A 23,514-nucleotide genomic window follows, 5' to 3' on the forward strand; every position below is an offset into this window, starting at 1 on the left:
TATTCTGTTTTTTTGTTTTCTACCTACTCAAAAAACAACATCTGCAACAAAAAAACCCCCAGTTACATTAAACAGTCATGCACAGGCAGACACATTCTAAACACACCATGCATTCAGCTACCCCACTAACCACCCCCTGCTCTCAACAAACCCACCCAGCCATCTGACCCCCACAACACTTCCCTGCCCCATTGCTGCGGCACTCCTCAGAACTTGCTTCCTGAAGGCCTCCAAAATCACCCTGCCTGTGAACACCACGGCCTGAGCCTAACCTCCACCCAAACACTGGCCATGAACATCACCTGACAGAGCAGCCAGGACTAAGTGACAATAAACCAGGTCAGGGAGATAAAGAAGTCCCCCTGCTCAACAGTTTCTTCACTGTTTTTAAAAGACACATTAACTCTCACTACATTCAATATACCCTGAAATGAAAAACATCCTCACATACAAGGATAGACACCTTCTGAAACTAACACTCATTTAACATCTACTTTATCTAACCATCACCTGTCAGTGGGGCAGATCACCCCAATACCATAACCATGCCTGGAACTGCACCATCATACACCTCAAGCCATCACGACCACTTCATGTGATTCCACACCACAGGCCCTCATAGTTGGAAGAAGAGGAATATGTTTCCCTCTGTGTACCCCTCCCGGTCCTTCTTTGCTTTATTTTGTACACTGCGGCAAACTTCATGGAAGGATTTGCTTCTGGAATCCCAGTGGCCCTATTGTACCTGCAAAAGACAAAAGAGGGAACTCTAGAGCCTGCTTACTGATAACTACTGGCTATCTCCAAAACCAACCTACACCACCTCCACCCCAACAGGCCACATTCACCAGCACATTATCATCCCCTTCTGGGACCTTTCCACCCCATCGAGAATGGCTACAAACACACAAATCAGCACCACCTCAAACACACACATCTACATGCTCACAAACATGGCCTAAGGATGCAACAGTATCACACAGGGTAGACTTAATGCCAGTCCAAAAGACACAGCCTGACACAACGATGCCAAGGTGACGTGACACAGACACCCCCGTGTGGCCTGCCGTGTGAGAATGCCAGAACACTGAATGATATATGGGCGATAACCCCCCAATGAGCAGTTGAGACAAAATGCTGTGAAACACTAAAGACTACAAAGACACAGGGAAGATTCCCTTGGAAGACCTCACAAGAAAGAGTCACAGAGATGAGACCTGGTGGTTTAGTCTGAGACTAAGTTACATGAAAGACCAACCAAATACATCTACAATGCTGAACTGGATCATTAACATTGAGCTTCTATATCACACTGACTACCAAGACAGAATGGGCACTGTGCCAATAACTCAAGGCTGCAAAATGCAATGGATGGTGACTGCACGCAGAGTAAGATGTGAGTATGCCAGAGGGTCCTCAACAGCGAAGGTCAAGACAAACATTGACACATCACATAACTAAGGCACACTAGGCATACTACACAACTCTACCAACTCATCTCAGAGCTGCTTTGCCAGTATCACTCACCATTTCTAGTTTCTTGCCACAAGGTGCCTGCAAGAAAAATATGAAAGCTATTGCTGATGTACAGGCTTCCCTCGTGCTACCTCACAATTCAGTTGAGATCTTCTCAGCTCCCACTCACATGAACACTGGCTTGACAAGGTCACACAATACAGATATAGAGCTACGCAAAGCTCTTGCCACTTTAATGCCATACAGCGTAACACTCACATCAGACAAAACCAAACAGAACGCCCAGAGACGCACGCACTGCCATACACAGGCCCCAGGCCCACTATCTGCCCCCAATTTAACAAAACCTCAAGAGCCCTCCCACTGACCCTGATGTCATACCCCCTCTTCTCGCCCCACCCCACCCACTGAAAGGTAAGTCAAGGGACCAAAGCAGAGAGCACAGTCCATAATTCATCCTCATCGGGAGCACATTATCTAACTGGGGTTTCCCAGCATTCACCAGGTTCATCACCTGCAAGACAGAGCACCACGCGTCACCAACACGCTGACCTGTATCAACCTCTACCGCAATGACACCCTCCTCAGAAGAGCCACACCGCTCCCAATAACTGTATGCTGCACCCCCCCCATCTCTCATGGAAGCCACAGAACTGGAGAAATGCTGCCACCATCCTACTCAGAAGCAATTGCCCACTCAGCATCTCCGAGCCTGCTGCTCCTCTCTTCCACCAACTCACCTCAAATCCTCTGCTGTTTGAGCAGATGCATGTGTCGCGGATGAAAGTATTGACACGGTAATATTTAGTAAGAAATCTAGGTTTATTAATAACTAACAGCAATTTATTATTATAAAATAATTCAGAGATACTAAGAGAAAGAAAAGCGACTTATTCAGATTCTAAAATGACAAGATTCACACTAACTTACTTAACGGTACCTATATATACATATATACACATGCATGCACATAACAAAATGGACAAACATACAGAAACAAAGGTGTTTGGATTCAGTAGAATGGACACAGAACAGACATACACACACAGAAACAAGGGTACGTACCCACACACACACACAGAGTAAAGAGAAGCTAGCTCAAAGAAAATTTCCCTCTTGAGTTTAGAGCAAATACTCACAATGCCTTGGCATTCCTCAACGGGCGATAATTGAGACTCAAGCGGGGGACTTCGCCCTGGCCTTCCGTCTGGAGCAGACGACACCTTAAGGGTTTGGTACCTGAGAGGCGTCCCAGCTCAGGGGAGATGCTGGTCACAGGCCCACTGCGATCCAGGAGAGCTCAAAGGGTCTCCCTGGTGGTCGCCATTTATAGGGTCCAAGATAATTGACTTTTGTCAAATGCCTTCTGGTGCCTTCCAGCAGTTACAAAAGAATTTGATTAATGTGCGACTCTGTTATTGTTCCCATTTGACCACATCCCAGGCACAGGTGTGCCAGGCCCTTAGGAGTTGATGGGCCATTTTAACCATTTCCGAGCAATTGGGAGGGGCAGGAGCCAGGCTCGTTAACATTGTCAGTCCTTATCTCCACAGACTGGTGTATAGCTCGGGGGATGTGGGTGGAATCGCACCTAGCACCAAGCAGCCCAACAAAGAGGGGCGGGGGGGGTAAGGATTGCACCACCACAGCATGCAAAAGCAAAGAAATGGTCATTCCAATTGCCACGTGATCCTCAGCAATTCAGGTCTGATCAGACCGATTAACAACTCTCTCACCTTTTCTGAAACTGCCCTTGACTCTGCAACGTCAACGCTCTGGGAACGAGAGTGGCACCTGCAAAATAAACAGACGAAAAAGCATGGAGTGAGATGCGGCCCGAATCCTCAGCTGGCTCACGGTGCTTCCTCTCCCCTGCTCATTTACCTCAGCCGCTCAGAGATGGATTCTTCCATCTGCTGTGCCAAGGCCTGATCACCATCGAAAGAACTAAAACAGGATATGATTTTAGCTACAACAATATTATGACACCTCAAAGAACTGCTGCATCAGCACACAGGTCATCACTCACCTTGCCGAAGTCCAAGGGTGCAGGTATCCCACTTCGCACATTGATTCACACCTAGAAAATAAAACCAGAGTAAGCCCATCAGAGCCACCGGTCACACAGATGCTCTGATATCTTCCATCACCCTTCAGGAAGCAGCTTCTCGCTTTGCGCCTAAACAACCCAAACGACATAAGGCAAGCCACCTCGTTGTTAACCAAGACTTTTATGAGACCAAAGGTTTGTCCTCCATTTCTGTCTCCCTTCTAACTACTACCAAAATACCCAAAACCCTAAATATTGAGCCCCACATACAAGCTAAGAGTCATTCAATGTTCAACCCACTCAACTACTGCACAAACTGCCACTCCCAGCAAGTCCACCCTCCGGCACCTGCCAAACACAAGGAGATTAACTCTGTGGCAGCTGTCTACAGCTACTTGCCCGGAGATGGACTGTATGATCTTTGCCAAAAGCATCTGGGCAGATCCAGGTTATTACTACACAACTACAAACCTACACTCCCCTCATCTTTACTACAGCTAAACTCCTGGGCAGGACAGCTGCACCCCTGGCACAGACCTACACCACACACAGACACCACAAGTGAAGCGACTGTGAGACACAAGAAGACCACAAGCGAGAAGAACGATGACCGTAGGGAAGATGCTGCCGGCAGAGAAGCCCTACAGCACCACGATGGCACAGACGCATTGAAGCGGCCCCAAAATGAGAGTCGACCGCTGCAGCCTGTGAGACAAAGCTACCATTGAAACCAGAACAACGGATACAGGAGAAGCCGGGCTTCAAGGCCTAAGATATGGGGATGAAATCCCAGAAGACTACCACGTGCCAAAAAACTCTCAAAAACACAGCTGCAGATGCCATCTAGCTCGCCCACGCTAGAGACCACTGCTCAAGAACATCCTCGATGCAACACGCACCTGATGAATCCACGCTTTGAGTTACAATTGCAAGACAAGAAAGGCTCGACGGGCACTAAGCTGATGAGTTGATGCACGTGAGACTCTTGGGAGGGCTATTGAGATGCCAACTGATCATAAAGAGCTACACAGACATCAAGACCTGAGGACTGCATGGTATAAGATACATAATACACAACACAGACACAGGCTGGAACTGCCCTGCCCAGCACACAGTATTCTGGTGCTGAGAATTAACTCGCTCCCTTTGTGGGCACAAAGGGCACTGCTCCTGCACAGTCCTCTCCCCTACGCTAACATGAGAAGGCCTCCCTGCAATTCCCAACCCTGTCCCTTCCACCCAGACCCTTCCCAGCCCTGGACCCTCAACTCAGCTTTCAGAGGACCAGGGGCCAGAGTCGTCTTCCACAATAACCACATGGGCTAACTGGGATGTTCCTGAGCCACCAGGTTCCTCTGCGTCATCTGCAGGACACCCACAAAGAGTGCGACCAGTCAGCGTCGTGCCAGCCGATGGCAACCTCTTTCATACCACCCTCCTCAGGAGCGCCACTCGCCTCCTCATTCCAGAGTCAGACACTGCGGCCATCGTTGCTTGTGGTACCTAAGATACCAAGAGACACAAAATCACCGTTGCACTTCTGACAAGTCACCCGCCCCTGCTCCTCCTTGTTACCGCCCCACCTCACCTCAAATGCTCATCCAACTCCAAAGGCTGCCTGCACAGCACCTGCAAAACCAAAGAGAAACATTTTGCTTAGATGTCGTGGGACGCTTTGCTCTTAAACGCAGACCCGGCCAATGCCGCCTCACCTTCTCAGACCGCTCGTCGAGCATGCGGCTTCACCCTTCCAAGGCTACAAATGTCACCTGCAAAAACCAAAGTAACACTTGGTGGGATACTGCCCAAAACTACAGCCCACCCACACCAATAACTCTCTCCCACTCCTTCACCTTGTGTGCTCACCCACCCCACCTCTGCCCGTCACAGGTTCTCATGTGGAGACTTGGATACCGCCTGTAAGACACAAACAACAGGGGATGCTTCTTACTTCACCAACAATACGATGCCTGAAAAATAACTGATATTTGACCACACTGGTCATACCACACCTCATTCGACTCGCCTCTGGTGCCACTGTCTTTCTTCATACCTTCAAAACAAGACATGCTTATAGCCTACTCACATAGACACTGGTCACGTCGTCCCTCTGACGCCACACGTCGACCTACCTTCTCACAGTGCTCCGCTCACCTCCTCTGTCACCCTTTGTCCCATGGGTCACCCCTCTGCACCTGAAAAAATAGCATTGAACAAGTCACCTGGATGCCGAGTGACGGCTTAACAATTCCAGAGGTCTCCTTTAGGTATGCCATCTAGATTGTCATTGCAGCCTGCCATTAAACACAACCTGGTCATCCCCAGCATCTCTGCATAACACTACAGAGAAAAGTTTTACGCCTGCTGCATATATGGCTACTTGCTCTGAAACAGACTGCACACCTTGGCCTACAAAAATCTAGGCTTATCACCCTATTAACTATAGATTCTTATTGCTATTCTTTTGTTGGCTATCACTGCTGTGCCCCCAGGCAGAGCAGCTCCAACCCAGACATAAACAGGCACAGACCAACACTGCACACATATAAGACAAATGCTGTGACCGACACATTAAAACAAGCTCTCTAAGAATGACCCCTCGGCCACAGACAGTGCCAGATGAGAAGACCTAGGGGGCCAAGAGGAAGAATCCATGGCAGGCTGAGAAGAGCCAAACACTGTGGCCCAAGACAAAAACAGACAGGAGCAACTGGGATGAGTCATATGCAAGACAGCTTACTTCAAGACCTAAGCATAGAAAGATGCAGGGAAGAACATCCAGAAAAGGTCTTTGCAATGATGGACCGCTCGAGATCAAAGATGTTAATGCAGCCTAGAACAATGCTACAAAAGCAGACCGACCTGAAACTTCCGAGACCTATCCATGCTTTAGGCTTGTAACGCAATAAAAGAAGCACCCGACCGGCATTCTGCCAATGACTCCGGGCATTCTAGACCCTAGGGATGGTGCCTGAAGCGCACGCTGCGCTACTTCGGCACAAAGAGCAACAAGGATGTCGTGACCTGAGGAAGCTCTAGGACACATAAAACAGAAAACACAAACTACACAACAACATAGCCATAGGCTAGAACTGCCCTGCCTGGCACATGGCAGTCTTGGGCAGAAAGTTAACCTGCTCCCTTTCCCTGCCCAAAAGGCACTGTTCCTGGACGGTCCTCTCCCCTATGTTAACTTGAAAACCCCTCCCTCCCATTCCCAACCTTGGCTCGCCCCAGAGCCCTCTCCCAAACACCAGTCTCTCAACTTATCTGGGGGCTGGGGGTCTGAAGCCATCTTCAACAGCAACTGCATCCGCTAACCCAGATATTCCTATAGACCCCAGGTTCCTCTTCATCAGCTGCACAAAAACAGCACCAGGAGCCAACATCGTGTCGGCTCACCTGCTCCATGCCAGTTTGGGTGTTGGACACTACGGCCATCATCACTTGTGACACCTATGACACCAAAAGACCAAACAGTGTAGTTGTGTTTCTGTGAAAACGCCTGGCCCTCCTCTCTGCTATCCTGACTCACCTCAAACACTCATCCTATTCCAAAGGCTGCCCAGACAGCACCTGCAAAACAATACGTTGCTCTGTGGACAATCAGGAAAACACTATGAGCCATCCCATATCCTGAAAGACACTGTGCCTTACATCCATGCTACTTTCTTAAGCAATGCTAAAACCCTATATACAGATACATACAAGATGCTCACTCTAACCCTTGCTCCATCACCTCAACATTAGTCCTATTTAGACAGATAATATCAACGACTTCCAATGTATCCAGTAATACTAGGGAAAAAAACAAGATCCCATCTTCATTAAAGACAGAAAAAGCCAGGAAAATGCATTGCCTCTAGAAGGAAAAGAAAAACTATAAGTGTACACTATTAAACCATTTTACCCACCCCACCCAGTCAATACAAAAGTACTTACCTGAAAATAGACCTCTACAGACCAGTGTATTTCATATTATATACATTGCTGAACCTTAACTGATCCTGAAACTCTTACCTGAGGGACATCTCTTTCTGTGATGATCAAAACACACCTACCTAAAGAGCTTCAACACCTCAAGATCTGCCACTAACTTAAGGAACACCAGAGCACTGACCTCAGAGATGCCCAAAAGCAGAATGACCTCGCTGAGTAGAGGCTGTGGCTCATATATGCCAGGCCCCACCCACCACCCTGACCACAATCACCTGGGAAAGGGGAGGGGTGAACCACCAGAAGACATAAAAGCAGCCAGGGGAGCAGCAGCAAGTTTTCTCACCTGCCTTAAGTTTACAACCTGCAAAATACTGATTGAAGAAAGCAACCTTTATTGGAAACAACATCTGCTCTTTCACTACATCTATTGCATCAGTCATGTGACTACAGCGCCCGCCACGCCGTCACAGGCGGCCATCCCACCTTTCTGACCCTGCAGGGACACCATCCTCCACCATCACCCCCCCACACCCCCACACCCCCCCCCCCGTTCAACCCCCACACCCCTCCGCCTCTCACCTGCCTGCAAAACCAGCCAAACTGCATTCTGCTTTTGGCCCCCAAACCAGCCACCTTAGTGCCTCTTTCTGAGCCCAAAAACCTGCCTGCTGAGTCTCTTCTCAAGTCCCAAAAATGCACGACTTGACCTCTGTTTCTGAGCCCAAAGCCACACAACTCCGTCTGTTTCTGAGCCCCTCAATCAGCCACACGCGTCTGTTCTCAAGCCCCAGGAACACAAAACATTGCCTCCATTTCTGGCCCACAGCACAGCTCACCCCGTCTGCTCTCTGACCCCCTCTGCAGTCCCCACGGGCAATGCCCAGGGGTGTGTGTGGGGGAATGCTGCCACCCAACAGCCCTGCACCCCCAGAGACCCACGTGCAGGTTTGGGGAGCGCTTGAGAATTGCAGAGGGCCCAGCCCCACCTCTCTGCGGGGCAGCACCAGCACAGGCACGGCATCACTTCCTTAGTACCGCTTCAGGTTTTCTTTCTCCAGCGCTGTCAGCACCGCACCCCAAACCCCCCAGGCTGAAGGACTCCCGTGGGGAGCCATGCCTGGCCACGTCCCCTCCAAGCACAGCACAGCCCAGCCCCTCTCCACGGCCATTTTCCCAGGGCCACGTTTCCATTTTTCCCACAGGCCGAGTCTCCCCTCGGTGCGCGGTCACCCCCGTTCCCTGCACAGTACAGCCCCCAACATGCAATCCCCCTACTCACGCAGCCTCACTCACTCACTCACTACGCAGCCGCACCGCGCTGGAAGAGGGAAAGAGGCGGCAGCAGCACCGGCCATTGTTGCCGCAGATGGCACGCAACCGGAGCCCCACCGGCCACCTCCCACCGCGCATGCGCACTGCCGGGGCACGGGCACACCGGTCCCGGGAGAGCCGCGGGAAACCGCACGAACCCGCCACAAAACCGCCCCTCGTGCTGCGCCGCGGGGCCGCGCCGGTAGCGAGGTCTGTGCCGTGCCGCGCGCGCCCGGCAGCGACGCACCTGCCGGGCAGCCGAGTGCACGAAAACTACAGCTCCCGCCGTGCCCCGGGGAGCCAACATGGCCGACCGGAAGCCCCGCTCACGTGACTACAGTGCCCGCCCGTCGCCCACGGACCCGGAAGCCCGGCCCCGCGCGGCTCCGGGAAGCGCCGCCGCCCGGCCCCGACCTGGAGCGGCTTCTGCCGCCGGTCCCGCCGCACCGCGCGGCTTTCCCCAGCAGCCACCAGGCGACCGACCGCGCGGCCCTGCTCCCCTTCTCTCTGCTGCTCCCTCGGCTCGCACCGGCTCCTCCTCCAGCACCGCCCCGGACAGGGAGGGGCCGCTGCCCGCAGCCTCACTGCCCACCCCTGGCGCTCCTCCAGCCCGGCCCACGCTCCTCCCCCCCCCCCGTGGTAACTATAGCTACCAGCACCGGGATTAACCGCCTGACATGCCTCTCAGGCCCCCGAATTTGCGCTCTATGAGCTGCCAGTCCTCCAGTCCCGGGACTGCCACCGCGCATGCGCGGGGGGGGGGGGGGGGGGGGGGGGGGGGACGGGGCGGCGACGACGACGGGTGTGTGTGTGGCCAGCCGCAGCAAACAGGCGGAGGCGTGGCCAGCAGCCACGAATGCGCGGTGAGCGGGGACGAGGGTCTCCCCGCCAAGAGTCAGCCAGTCGCTCCGGACACGGCGTTACAGCCGTCCCATCTGGGTCGCCAAAAAACTGTTATCCCAAAACAGGATTCCTGCCCGGCGTGCAATAAACCCATCTAAACACGCTCAGGAGAGATACCATATTTATTCAGGCCTGGCTGCTTGGGGGACTTTTCCACAAATCACGTACACCAACAGCAGGTTTTCATGCTTCTTTTACACACAAAAATCAGATCTTAGTGCTTTTCCAAACACACCTATTAGATATTGATGGCTAGTGATTAACATGCATTTAGAATATGGCTTACGTAATGCTTCTATGACTACACATGCTCAGGGAAAGGGTCTTAACCTGGGCAGAGTTTTCATTCTTATAAGGAAGGTAGTTCACTGTCAGGACGCTCAAAAATTAGTTTCATTGTCAAGTTAATTAATTGATTAGTCCGTTTGCCAGGTTGTCAAATAACTCATCCTCAAAAGTGCAGACAGAAAAAGAAAAGGGAACACCAGGATGAGAGAGAGAAAGTGAGAGAGTAAGGGGGAGCAGGACAGAATAATAGAAAGAAAAGCTATAGAGAAGAAAAAAAAAAAATCACAGAATGGGGAAGAGAGGGGCAGGAAGGGACTGGGACATATAAGGGGGGCGACAGGGTCCCAAGGGCCTGGGACTCACTGCAGCTCTCGCTCTCAGCAGTGCCCGGAGAATTGGACAGGTCAGACGCTTCTTTCTCCTTCCTTCCTCCTGCCCCTCTTCTTCTCTCGAAACTCCAGTCGCCTGGCTGTCCTCCCCCTAAAAGAATAGGCGCACGATAGCAGACAACAGCGTGTGCTGCAGCCCGTTATTGGCGCATGTGCACTGGCGCCGCCGATTTTTGCTCGCTTCTGCCGCCGTCTGGCCAGAAGCCGGTACTGCAGCCCACGATTCGCACAAGCGCCAATCGCGGGCTGCAGTACCGGCTTTTGGCCACTTATCGGCAACAACGACCATGGAAGCGGCGGCGACACTGCACATGCGCCAATAACGGGCTGCAGTACCCGTCTTTGGCCACAGGGCAGCAGCAACGAGCACGAAAGCGACGGCACTAGTGCGCATGGGCCAATAACGGGCTGCAGTACCCGCTTTTAACCACAGGGCGGCAGCAACGATCACGAAAGCGACGGCGCCAGTACGCATGGGCCAATAACGGGCTGCAGTATCCCTCTTTGGCCACAGGGCGGCAGCAACGAGCACGAAAGCGGCGGCGAGACTCCACATGCGCCAATAACGGGCTGCTGTACCTCCTTTTGGCCGCCCTGTGGTCAAAAGCAGGTACTGCAGCCCGTTATTGAGCATGCGCACAGGCGCCGCCGCTTTCGTGCTCGTTGCTGCCGCCCTGTGGCAAGAATCGGGTACTGCAGCCCGTGATTGGCGCATGCGACCTGGCGCCGCCGCATTCGTGCTCGCTGCTGTCGCCCTGTGGCCAGAATCGGGTACTACAGCCCGTGATTGGCGCATGCGCATTGGCGCCGCTGCTTTCTTGCTCGTTGCTGCCGCCCTGTGGCCAGGATCGGGTACTGCAGTCTGTGATTGGCACATGCGCACTGGCGCCACCGCTTTCGTGCTCGTTGCTGCCGCGCTGTGGCCAAAACGGGTACTGCAGCCCATCTTTAGCGCATGCGCACTAACGCAGCCGCTTTCGTGTTCGCTGCTTCCACCCTGTGGCCAGAATCGGGTACTGCAGCCCGTTTCTCGCGCATGCGCAGTAGCGCCGCCGCGTTCATGCTCGTTGCTGCCCCCCAGTGGCCAAAAGCGTGTACTACAAGCCGTCTTTCGCGCATGCGCACTGGCGCTGCCGCTTTCGTGCTCGCTGCTTCCACCCTGTGGCCAGAATCGGGTACTGCAGCCCGTTATTGGCGCATGCGCACTAGCGCCGCCGCTTGCATGCTCGTTGCTGCCGCCCTGTGCCCAGAAGCGGGTACTGCAGCCCGTTATTGGCGCATGCGCACTACCGCCGCCGCTTTCTTGCTCGTTGCTGCCGCCATATGGCCAGAAGCGGGTACTGCAGCCCATCTTTAGCACATGCGCACTAGCGCCGCCGCTCTCGTGCTCGCTGCTTCCACCCTGTGGCCAGAATCTGGTACTGCAGCCCGTTCTTCGCGCATGCGCAGTAGCGCCGCCGCTTTCTTGCTCGTTGCTGCCGCCCTGTGGCCAGAAGCGTGTACTACAACCCGTTTTTCGCGCATGCGCACTGGCGCCGCCGCTTTCTTGCTCGCTTCTGCCGCCGTCAGGCCAGAAGCCGCTAGTGCAGCCCGCGATTCGCACAAGCGCCAATCGCGGGCTGCAGTACCCGCTTTTGGCCACTTATCGGCAGCAACGAGCACGGAAGCTGCGGCGACACTGCACATGCGCCAATAACGGGCTGCAGTACCCGCTTTTAACCACAGGGCGGCAGCAACGAGCACGAAAGCGAAGGCTCCAGTGCACATGCGCCAATAGCGGGCTGCAGTACCTCCCTTTGGCCACAGGGCGGCAGCAGCGAGCACGAAAGCAGCGACGCCAGCGCGCATGGGCCAATAACAGGCTGCAGTACACGCTTCTGGCCACAGGGCGGCAGCAGCGAGCACGAAAGCGGCGGCATTAATGCGCATGAAGCCATAGCGGGCCGCAGTACACGCTTTTGACCACAGGGCGGCAGCAGCAAGGAGCACGAAAGCGGCGGCGAGATTGCACATGCGCCAATAACGAGCTGCTGTACCTGCTTTTGGCCATAAGGCGGCAGCAACGAGCAGGAAAGCGGCGACGCCAGTGCGCATGGGCCAACAACTGGCTGCAGTATCCCTCTTTGGCCACAGGGCGGCAGCAGCGAGCACGAAAGCGGCGACGCCAGTGCGCATGGGCCAATAACGGGCTGCAGTACGCACTTTTAACCACAGGGCGACAGCAGCGAGCACGAAAGCGGCGACGCCAGTGCGCATTGTCCAATAACGGGATGCAGTAGCCGATACTGGCCAAAGGGCAGCAGCAACAAGCACGAAAGCGACGGCGCCAGTGCACATGCGCCAATAACGGGCTGCAGTACCCCTCTTTGGCTACAGGGCGGCAGCAACGAGCACGAAAGCGACGGCACTAGTGCGCATGGGCCAATAACGAGCTGCAGTACCCGCTTTTAACCACAGGGCGGGAGCAACGAGCAAGAAAGCGACGGCGCCAGTGCACATGCGCCAATAGCGGGCTGCAGTACCTCCCTTTGGCCACAGGGCGGCAGCAGCGAGCACGAAAGCGGCAACGCCAGTGCGCATGGGCCAATAACAGGCTGCAGTACACGCTTTTGGCCACAGGGCGGCAGCAGCGAGCACGAAAGCGGCGGCATTAATGCGCATGAAGCCATAGCGGGCCGCAGTACACGCTTTTGACCACAGGGCGGCAGCAGCAAGGAGCACGAAAGCGGCGGCGAGACTGCACATGCGCCAATAACGAGCTGCTGTACCTCCTTTTGGCCACAGGGCGGCAGCAACGAGCACGAAACCGACGGTACTTGTGCGCATGGGCCAATAACGGGCTGCAGTACCAACTTTTAACCACAGGGCGGCAGCAGCGAGCAAGAAAGCGGCGGCGCTACTCCCCATGTGCCAATAACGGGCTGCTGTACATCCTTTTGGCCACAGGGCGGCAGCAGCGAGCACGAAAGCGGCGACGCCAGTGCGCATGGGCCAATAACGGGCTGCAGTACCCGAGACTGGCCACAGGGCTGCACCAACGAGCACGAAAGTGACGGCACGAAAGCGCATGGGCCAATAACAGGCTGCAGTTGCCGCGTCTGGCCAGATAGCAGCAGCAACGAGCACGAAAGCGGCGGCGCCAATGCGCATGGGCCAATAACGGGCTGCAGTACCTGCTTTTGGCCACAGGGCGGCAGTAACGAGCACGAAAGCTGCGGCGCTCCTCCCCATGTGCCAATAACGGGTTGCAGTACCTGCTTTTGGCCGCAGGGCGGCAGCAGCGAGCACGAAAGGGGCGGCGCTAATGCGCATGCACCAATAACTGACTGCAGTACCCCTTTTGGCCACACGGTGGCAGCAACGAGCACGACATTGCCGCCGCCAGTGCGCATGCGACAATAACGGTCTGCAATAAGCCATTTTAACCACTCACCTGGGACAACCCCAACAGATGATCCACTCTGGAGAACTGACCCTCACCGCATAATTCACACCAGAGAACCCCCAGCAATGCCCCTCAAACAGCCACCGTCTACACCCCAGATTTTCCCTAAATTGGGTCTCTCTTTTTTATTTCTGTAATAGAAACTGGAGGTTTTTGCTTTTCCAAAATACTCCACTTCGGTTTTTTTGAGCACTTCTCCACAACATCAAAATTGGTGATTTTTGGTTTTGTGCATGAAAAGGGTGGGTTTTCTGCTCTCCAGCTGCACCACTCCAGGAAGGTTTGGCTTTACCAGGAGCCCCAAATTGAAGTTTTTTTCCCCAAAAATCCTGTATTTTTTCCATCCCATTGCAGACCCTGAATCAGGGTGCTTGGGGTATTTTTGTGCCGTGGCAGCGACACAGGGCTGGCCCCATGGTCAGGGGGTTAACGGCCACCAGGCAAACCTGGCCTGGGGGGACCTGTCGAGCATCAGAAGATGCTGACAACAACACACCTGAAAAACAAAAACCCCAAATCCTATTCCGGCATCTTGAAAAACTAACACAGAAGAAAGTTCCGTCAGAACAAGGGACAGGATAGCAGTGGAGCTCGGGGAGGACTCTGCGTGAACAGGTCAGCTCCACATACAACACACCCTGGCAAGGCCGGAGCGATTTCAACTCCTCAAATCACCAGCAAGGCCGATCGATACGATCCCGAGCACATTCTGCCCATAAAAGCAAACGCTCTTGCTGGTGTCGGAATGTCTCATCCCGTCCTTACAACAGGGCTGCAGGGAGGGAACCCTGCGAGGCTGCAGGACGAGGTCGTACCGTCATCACAACCTACGGCTGACGGATCCGCTGCGGCCCTTGCGCTGCTGCTGCTGCTGCGCATCCTGGTTGCTGGGTCAATAAAATCAGAAGTGAAGTGTAAAACTTTAAAGGGTAAAACAAAGAATAAAGAATAAAGCTCAGTCCTTCACTCTTTAGTATAAAGGTGGGCATACACTTATAGAAGCGTTTTTATTAGATGTGTAAGAATTTGATATTCCTTTTGCATTCCCTGAACTTGCCCAGCTGTGAGCTGATACCATTAGACTATCTCCAAAATACACACAGAAAACTTGACGAGAGGGGCGTTTGGTGTGTTCCATAATTACCAGGGACATCGGGCCAGCTGCACCACCCAAGAGTACTACTGCCAAATACATCATCTCTGAAGATCCACTCTGATGGAGAGTTCATAAAATGAAACTTCCTTGAGAAAGGTTTCCGTTTTGTAAAGTCTCTTTCTAACTGAAGTCAAGATTAGACACCGTAGGGCAGCGGTCCCTCATCCCTCAACTCAGCTTTCAGAGGGCCAGGGGTCTGAATCCATCCTCAACAAAAACCACATCAGCTAACCGGGACATTCCTGCAGCTGCCAGGTTCCTCTTCATCATCTGCAAAAAAAACAACAGTGCCAGCAGTCAGCATCACGTCAGCTGACACACCTCTGCCACAACACCCTCCACCTCAACAGCCACGGGGCTTTCCGCTCAGCTGCTCTGTGCAGAGTCCAGTGTCGGACGCTGTGGCCAGCGTGGCCCGTGGCACCTACGATACCAAAAGACACAGAGCTACCACTGTGCTTGCGAGAAATCACCAGCCCCGTGCTCCTGCTCTCTAACACCCAGCTCACCTCAAACGCTCATCCGATTCCAAAGGCAGCCTGCCCGGCTCCTGCAAAACCAAAGAGAAATGCTTCATCGAGCTGCCACGTGACTCTCTGCACAGAAACCCTGACCCAGCCGACAACCGCCTCGCTGTCCTGGACTGCTCAGCGGCACGCGGCTTCGCCCCTCCCAGCCTACATGTGGCACCTGCAAAAACCAAAGCGAGAGGCACAAGCTGAACCTGCAGCCTGCCCACACCGACTGCCATCTCCTGCCCCGTTACCTTGGCCGCTCACCCACCCTGCCTCTGACATTTACCAGTCGCCACGTCGAGGCCTGGGTACCACCTGTAAGACACAGACAACAGGAGATGCTTCTAGCTTCACCAACAGTACGACACATGAAAAATAACTGCTACTTCAGCCCACTCGTCTCACCTTGCCCGAGTCACCTCTGGTGCCGATATCCTGCTTTGCACCTTCAAAACAAAAAAAACCCCAAACCGATAAGCCAGTCATGTAGCAACCAGTCATGTCTTCTCCTCCGACACCACACGCTGACCCACCTTCTTACAGTGCCCTGCTCGCTGCCTCTGTCACTCCTTGGTGCATATATTGTCCCTCTGGATCTGAAAAAAATTTTTAAGCAAGTCACCTGGATGCTGAGTGACAGCTTAACAATTCCAGAGTTCTTGACTCCATGTAGGAACACTGTCTAGGGTCTCATTACAGCCTGCCATTAAAAAAAACCATAAAACCAAAACAGCATTAAGCCCTACACACACAAGCCTTAACGCCTTTGAGATTCCATCTGTTCAACTACCACTCCCGCAGCCTCTCCCAGATAGCTCCGGTCATCCCCGTGACATCCTTGCCTGCTGCTGAGGGCTGCTTGCTCCAAGGGGGCTGTACGGGCTGTACCTAAACAGTCCAGGCAAATCAACATTAACTACAGACTCTTAGTGCTATTCTTCCCCTGACCGACATCGCTGTGCCCCCAGGCAGGGCATTTCCAACTCACATACGTGTGCAGGCTGACACACCAGAGAGTAAGAGAAGAGTGCTCTGAACAGCGCCAAAAACCAAAATCCAAAGGGAGCTGAAGTGACAGAAGAGTGGGGTGGAGTACGCAAAAGGACTCGAAAGACATCGTTGTAGAGAACAGAGGAGTTAGGAGGGTAAGAAAAGAAGCCTTGCAGACACAGCGAGGGCCCTGGAGTCTCAGGAGGGCATCTGGGCAAACTACAGATGACTGAGAGAACAACCAAGCAGAGACACCCTCGATGGCAGAGAGAAAGAAAAAGGAGCGCTGCACAGCAAAGAAAGGAGGGAGGCTCTGACAGAACGAGAGAGAGAGAAAGGGAGATCGAGTGCCTCAAGGTGCTGTGGAGATCGAGGGAGGTCTCAGCAGGCACTGTGACTGTGAGGAGAGGGATCGTGGGGGCGGGGTTGATGGATAAACGAAGGCTGAGGGACAACCAGGAGGAACTCGGGTGATCACCTGAGCAGAGTACAGATGGTCTTGGGTGGCTGGGAACTAAACACGGGAATCCTGGCTAGCACAGAGGAACAAATGAGTTCGTGTGCGGCTCAAAGACGGACCCACCTAAAGTGCTACAGGATGGAACCGGACCACAAGGAAGGTCTTGGGAGGCATCGTGACTGGGAGGAGAACTGTCCCGAGGGACCCCGAGAGACAGAAAAAGGACTGGGGACATGACGATTAAATCCCGAGGGGATCTGAACCAAGGAAACACGTCATCAGAGGGCCAGGGAACGAACAGAGGCACGGCTAGAGGGAAGGGAGGACAGACTGACTGGGCTGGGTCACAGATAGCAGGAACACTCAGGAAGCCCTCTGAGGGAATGAGATGGCTGCGAGGTCTGCTACAAAGCTAGAAGTCTGCTAGGGGCATCCTTGAAGGCATCGATAGGCATCATGACACCCTTAGAGAGATCCTGATCGGGCCAAAGGCACCAAAGAAGGCTCAGGGACATGAGAAGGAAGTCTGGAGGGGATTTGAACAGTACAGATGTCATCGGGTGGCGGGGACCAAATGGAGACACCCTAGATGGCACAAAGGATGATTAAGAGTGCTCTGAGATACAAACACACCTGACGATGGGTTTCTGAGGGCATGAGAGAGAGTCCAAGTCCGCTACAGAGCTAAAACAGGGCTGTGGTACACAAAGAAGGTCTCAGGAGGCATCCTAGGTGGCATAAAGAAGAAAAAGAATGCTCTTTTTTGGGAACAGAGATCTTAGGAGAAGTGCTATTGCGACAAAACAAGTCCAAAGGAGACTTACAGGGCTAAAAGTGTGCTGCAGGGATCACCCAAGACCTCGGGAGGCATCGTGACAGCAGCAGAGGAGGACAGCCAAAAGAATGCTCAAGGACATGACGAAGTTCAGAGGGGATTTGAAGAAACTGCAGGTGTCCTCAGGGGACCAGGTAGGTATCCTAGCTAGCACAGAGGACAACGCGAGCGTTCTGCAGATGAAAGGTGGCATCAGGAAAGGGTCTCAGGGAGGAAGGAGGGTGCAGAGTGCGCCACGGTGCCAAAAGAGGGCTGCGGGGCACGAGGTTGGCCTCAGTAGGCGTGGTGACAGCAGGAGCAGGGTGCTGAGACTGAAAGAGAGACAGAAGGCGGCTCTAGGACACAATGCAAAAGTCAAGGCGTTCCAGCAATGTACAGATGTCCTCAGGGGATGAGCGACTGAATGGAGACATCCAAGACAGCAGTGAAGACTGTGAGAGAGCTCAGGGGCACAGAGAAAGCCTGAGGAAGGGTTCTGTCTGAGTAAGAGAGACACCGAACCCCCAGCTAGGCTTTTATTTTAAACACAATTTTAAAAAAACATTTACTATCTCAACATTAAATACAACCTGAAATGAAAAAAACTTCACACACACAAGGTTAGACACATTCAGAAACTGACGCTCATTCAACAGCCACTCGATCCACCCCTCACTCCAAACATCCGTTCCAATGCCCACCTGCCACAGTGGCAGATCACCCCCATTCTAAACCCACCCCTGGAACTGCCTCACCGTGCGCCTCGACAGCGTCACTGCTCCACACGCCCCCACGGTGTCAGCCTTCCTAACCGGGAGCCAAGGAAGATGTTTCGCAACGGGCCCCGCTCCCGCTCCTCCTTCGCTTGCGTTTGTACGCTCCGGCAAACCTCGCTCGAGGATTTGCTCTGGGGATCCAGATGGCCCTGTGTCACCTGAACAACCAACGTGGGAGGAGCCGGGCTTTAAGGCCAAGGCCCACAAGCACACGGGGGGTGAAGTGCTGTAGGGGAGGGACCTCTATGGAAACAGAACTCTGAAGAGCAGAGCTGTCATTCTGGCCCAGATCTCCTCCACAAAGGCAACCCTCCACAAACATCTGTGATGCAAAAGACGCCGTAAGCTCCACTCACGAGACGGGGAGTGCTCAACGGGCTCTTTTCCAAAGCAGCAAGGCATCCGAGACCCTATGGACACCTACCAAGGTGCACGCGCCGTGCAGAGAGCCCATGGGGCACCACAGAGACGTGGGGAAGGCACCGCATACAAGACAGAACACAGACACCACAAATGACACGAGGACACAGACACAGGCCAGAACATGCACATCCTGTGGGACAGACCCTGCTCTCTTCCCACAGACTTAAGGAAGCCTAAATAGCCCTCTCCACAGCCCTGATGGTAGAGCCTCTGCTGGCCCCACCCTACCCACGGCTTTTGCCCCTTGACTTACCTTTCAGAGAGCACGCTCCAGAATCCATCCTCATCAGGAGCACATCATCTCACTGGGATGCTCCCGCATTCAACAGGTTCCTCTCCATCACCTGCAAGACAGAGCGCCGCCAGTCACCGCAGACGTGGAGTTTGGCCTGGTGCACGCCGGCCTCCCAAGCTTCACGGTCCCACGCCACCCCGACACCCACCCCCTCCTTTCCCCCGCAGCCCCCAGGGCCCTCCGCCTCTCACCTGCCTGCAAAACCAGCCAAACTGCATTCTGCTTTTGGCCGCCAAACCAGCTGCCTTAGTGCCTCTTTCTGAGCCCAAAAACCAGCCTGCTGAGCCTCTTCTCAAGTCCCAAAAATTCACGACTTGACCTCTGTTTCTGAGCCCAAAGCCACACAACTCCGTCTGTTTCTGAGCCCCTCAATCAGCCACACGCGTCTGTTCTCAAGTCCCAGGAAGGCAAAACGTTGCCTCCATTTCTGGCCCACAGCACAGATCACCCCCTCTGCTCTCTGACCCCCTCCGCAGTCCCCACGGGCGATGCCGAGGGGTGGGGGGGGTGGGGTGAATGCAGCCACCCCACAGCCCTGCACTCCCAGAGCCCCACGGGCAGGTTTGGGGAGCGCTTGGGGATTGCACCACTTCCGGGGGCCGCCACCGCGCATGTGCACCGCCGGGGCACGGGCACACCGGTCCTGGGGGAGCCGCGGGCAGGCCGCGGGAAACCGCACGAACCCGCCACAAAACCGCTCCTCGCGCTGCGCCGCGGGGCCGCGCCGGTAGCAAGGACTGTGCCGTGCCGCGCGCGCCCGGGAGCGAGGCAGCTGCCGGGCAGCCGAATGCGCGAAAACTACAGCTCCCGGCGTGCCCCGGGGAGACAACATGGCCGACAGGAAGCCCCGCTCACGTGACTACAGCGCCTCCCACACTGGCACAGGCGGCCGTCCCGGCTTTCTGACCCTACGGGGACACCGTCCTTTCCCACCCCCCCGTCACCCATGCACCCAGAAGCCCGGCCGAGCGCAGCCCCGCGCGTCTCCGGGAAGCGCCGCTGCCCCGCCCGGCCCCGACCCGGAGCGGCTTCTGCCGCGGGTCCCGGCACACCGCGCGGCACCCCCCGTTGCGGCTTTTCCCGGCAGCCGCCAGGCGACCGTCCGCGCGGCCCCGCTCACCTTCTCTGCTGCTCCCTCGGCTCGCACCGGCTCCTCCTCCAGCACCGTCCCGGACAGGGAGGGGCCACTGCCCGCAGCCTCACTGCCCGCCCCTGCGGCTCCTCCAGCCTGGCCCACGCTCCTCCGCCCCCCCGCGGTAACTCTAGCGACCAGCACCGGGATTAAGGCCAGGCAGCGTGTGCTCAGTGTCCTCAGTGCAGCCTCTGGAAGAGGGCAAGAGGCAGAAGCACTGACCGTTATTGCCGTAGATCGGCACCGGCGCTGCCGTTCCGCGCTATGCGCCCCGAGCACCCGCCGACAGCGCGGGGGGGGGGGGGGGGGAACTTCCCGAGCATGACCATCGGTACGGCCGTGCGCGGGGCAGGTGCAACACCGAATAGGGTCCGGGCGGGAACAGTGACCCGCGGCAAGGTGCAATCCCGAATACGGTCCGGGAGGAAACAGTGACCAGCGGGAACGTGCAACCTGGAATAGCGTCCGGGCGAAAACAGTGACCCGCGGCAAGGTGCAGTCCCGGAATAGGGTCCGGGCGGTGACAGTGACTTGGGGGAGATAATGGGGGGGGGGGGGTGTAAGAGGTGTGTTTGGGTTGTGATTTTTGAGCTGTGATGACAGATGAAGGTCACCTTCACACCACCCCCCCCTCCGTCGCACACGCACCCGGAAGCCCGGCCAAGCACGGCCCGGGGAAGCGACGCCGCCGACCGGCCCCGACCCGGAGCGGCTTCTGCCGTCGGTCCCGCCGCACCGCGCGGCACCCACCCCGTTGCAGCTTTACCCGGCAGCCGCCGGGCGACCGACCACGCGGCCCTGCTCACCTTCTCTCTGCTGCTCCCTCGGCTCGCACCGGCTCCTCCTCCAGCACCTCCCCGGACAGGGAGGGGCCGCTGCCCACAGCCTCACTGCCCGCCCCTGGCGCTCCTCCAGCCCGGCCCACGCTCCCACGCTCCCCCCTGCGGTAACTATAGTGACCAGCACCGGGATTAACCGCCTGAAGTGCCCCTCAGTCCCGCGAACTCGCGATGTAGGAGCTGCCAGTCCCGGGGCCACCGCGGCGCATGCACAGACAGTAAAACTGATTAACTTGACTTTTTTCTTTCCCCAAAAGAGAATGCAATGCAGACATAGTATGAAGATCGTGAGCACTGCCAACTAACGAGGACAGTCCCTGCTCAGGCTGAACTGCCTCCACTGTTGTCAGTAACACGACAAGAAGCCATACGAGCATGTGATTTTGAACCGGGCAAAGACCCCAAAACTAGCGTGTGGCAACCACGAGTGCATGAACCTGAGAAACTACTTAAACAGAAATACAACAAACATGGGGAACCCGAGGGGTTACCTCAGGGATAAAGGACACTGTCGAACGCCTGCAACGGGCAGAGAAAGAAACCAGAGAATACTGAAGAGCGGGTCGGAGCAGTGTAACCTTTACCACGGGAGCGCTAGTAACAGCACGCGCGCCTTTCTGCCTTGGCTCCCCAGCTGTCAAAAGGGTTTAACGACCCTTGTCTGGGTCTCGTGCATGTATGTCTTTAAGGACTTAGCACAGGGATGATCTCTGTAGGTGAGTCCATGTCAAATAGAACGTGGCACTGGTTTCCTCAGCGCTACCGCAATACAAATCGTAATTGGTATTTCTGAAGGGTAACTGAGTCTTCACCTGGGATTTTTAGCTACATACGAGATCTGAAGAAACTCTTGGAGAAAGACTGATCCCGGTGGAAGTGCAAGCTACTTCTCCACTGCATTTGACATCATGAGGTGCTCGGGCGGCGGCCCATCACTCACACCTGCAAGGCTTTCGGGAAAGAAGGAAAAAAGCCAGCCAGGCTCTGCAGCCTTTTAGGGAAAGAAAGCGTTAGCCTGACACGTGATTGTCGTTGGTTCCCGGGCATTCTCTGAGAGTTGCCCCCCGAGGGTGGATACTGCCCCCGGCCACCTCCACTCCCACTTGCCAGCACTCACCTGCCAACACAACTTCTGAGCTGCAGATGAGCACAACGGGGCTCCGTTGCCTCAAGTTCGGGCACAGGCAGGGCAAACCCTTCCTGAACCGCTCAAGTTTTATTACAGAAAGCTCAGGAGAAGGGGAGGGAGTGGAGGAAAACACTCCATGGTTGTGGAGTGGTAGCTGCTGCTGTTGCTTCACTTTCTTCACGGAGCTCGCGGGTGTGCTGCGCTTCTTGGCAACTCGCTCAGGCACGTTCCGGGGTCTGTCTCAACTTTAACGGCATTAAAATAGAAGGTTAAGAAGTGAAGCGGTCGTGCCGATCGTTTACACCTTTACCGGTAGCAGCACCTTGCATTTCTCAAAAGGAACCTTTCCTGCTTTTGCCCCCAACTGGGCAGCAATTTGACCCCAGTCCACTCCGACGAACACCTTCGCTGTGGAAGCGGCACTCAAACTCGCAAGTTCACGGCGGTGACGCTTTCTTTTGACTTTCCTAAGGCGCAGGTTTGCAGCGCTTCTCGGAAGGAGATGGGAACACTGCAGTTACTGACGGCCTCCTCAGCCTCGAGATGCAGAAGGATGGAGGCTGAGACAGTCAGGGAGGGCCGGGGCCTTGTCCGCTCTCAGAAACCCTCCCCACTTTGCTCTGCACACCAGTCCCGTTGCGGAACACGCGCAGCCGTGGCTCTGGCTGGCCCGAAGGCTCGCCCGTCCATGCCCTTGCCAGGAACTAGCGCCCCGCCGGCTACAGCTCAGCCCAAAGACAAACCAACATAAAATCGCTCCTACGGCGACACCGTCCCACCACCAACCTCGTCTCTGGAAACCGCCACCTGATCTCCCCCTGTTTTGCTGATTAGGGGTATCAATTAAACTCAGACACCAGAATGAAAAGCGCAGGCATCTTTTACTAGAAATAACTAAATAATGTAACAGAATAATACAGAAAACATACAGTAAGAAAACACAGAATAGTGCACTCAAGCAAACAGGAAAATACAGGGTAATGCATCAAATCATTACTACCCAAGAGAGAGGGAATAGCGATTAAGAAAGACCCATCACCACTTGCACCCGTTCCCATCATCCAGACCCGCAAGCGCTGGGCAGCCCCGGTTACAGCGAGGATTTGGAGAGCCTTTCCCGGCAAGTGGGAAGTCCTACGTGGTGCGTCCACCCATAGGTGAGGCTTCCAAAGTCGCTGTGAGCG

General features: G+C 54.9%; 1 protein-coding gene across 1 annotated transcript; it reads right to left on the reverse strand.

Moving 5' to 3' along the window:
- Positions 1-9,783: 9,783 nt before the first annotated feature.
- On the reverse strand, positions 9,784-23,020 carry LOC141947257 (uncharacterized). The gene is made up of 7 exons (XM_074878216.1): positions 22,959-23,020; positions 22,641-22,818; positions 22,397-22,547; positions 21,169-21,381; positions 20,351-20,553; positions 19,189-19,279; positions 9,784-10,447 (listed from the first exon to the last, which is right to left on the reverse strand). The coding sequence occupies exons 1-6, from the start codon at positions 23,018-23,020 to the stop codon at positions 19,238-19,240; spliced, it is 849 nt and encodes a 282-aa protein (XP_074734317.1). The 3' UTR covers positions 9,784-10,447; positions 19,189-19,237.
- Between the last annotated feature and the right edge of the window lie 494 nt (positions 23,021-23,514).

The sequence above is a fragment of the Strix uralensis genome, chromosome 9, assembly GCF_047716275.1.
Source record: "Strix uralensis isolate ZFMK-TIS-50842 chromosome 9, bStrUra1, whole genome shotgun sequence".
Taxonomy (NCBI): Eukaryota; Metazoa; Chordata; class Aves; order Strigiformes; family Strigidae; genus Strix; species Strix uralensis.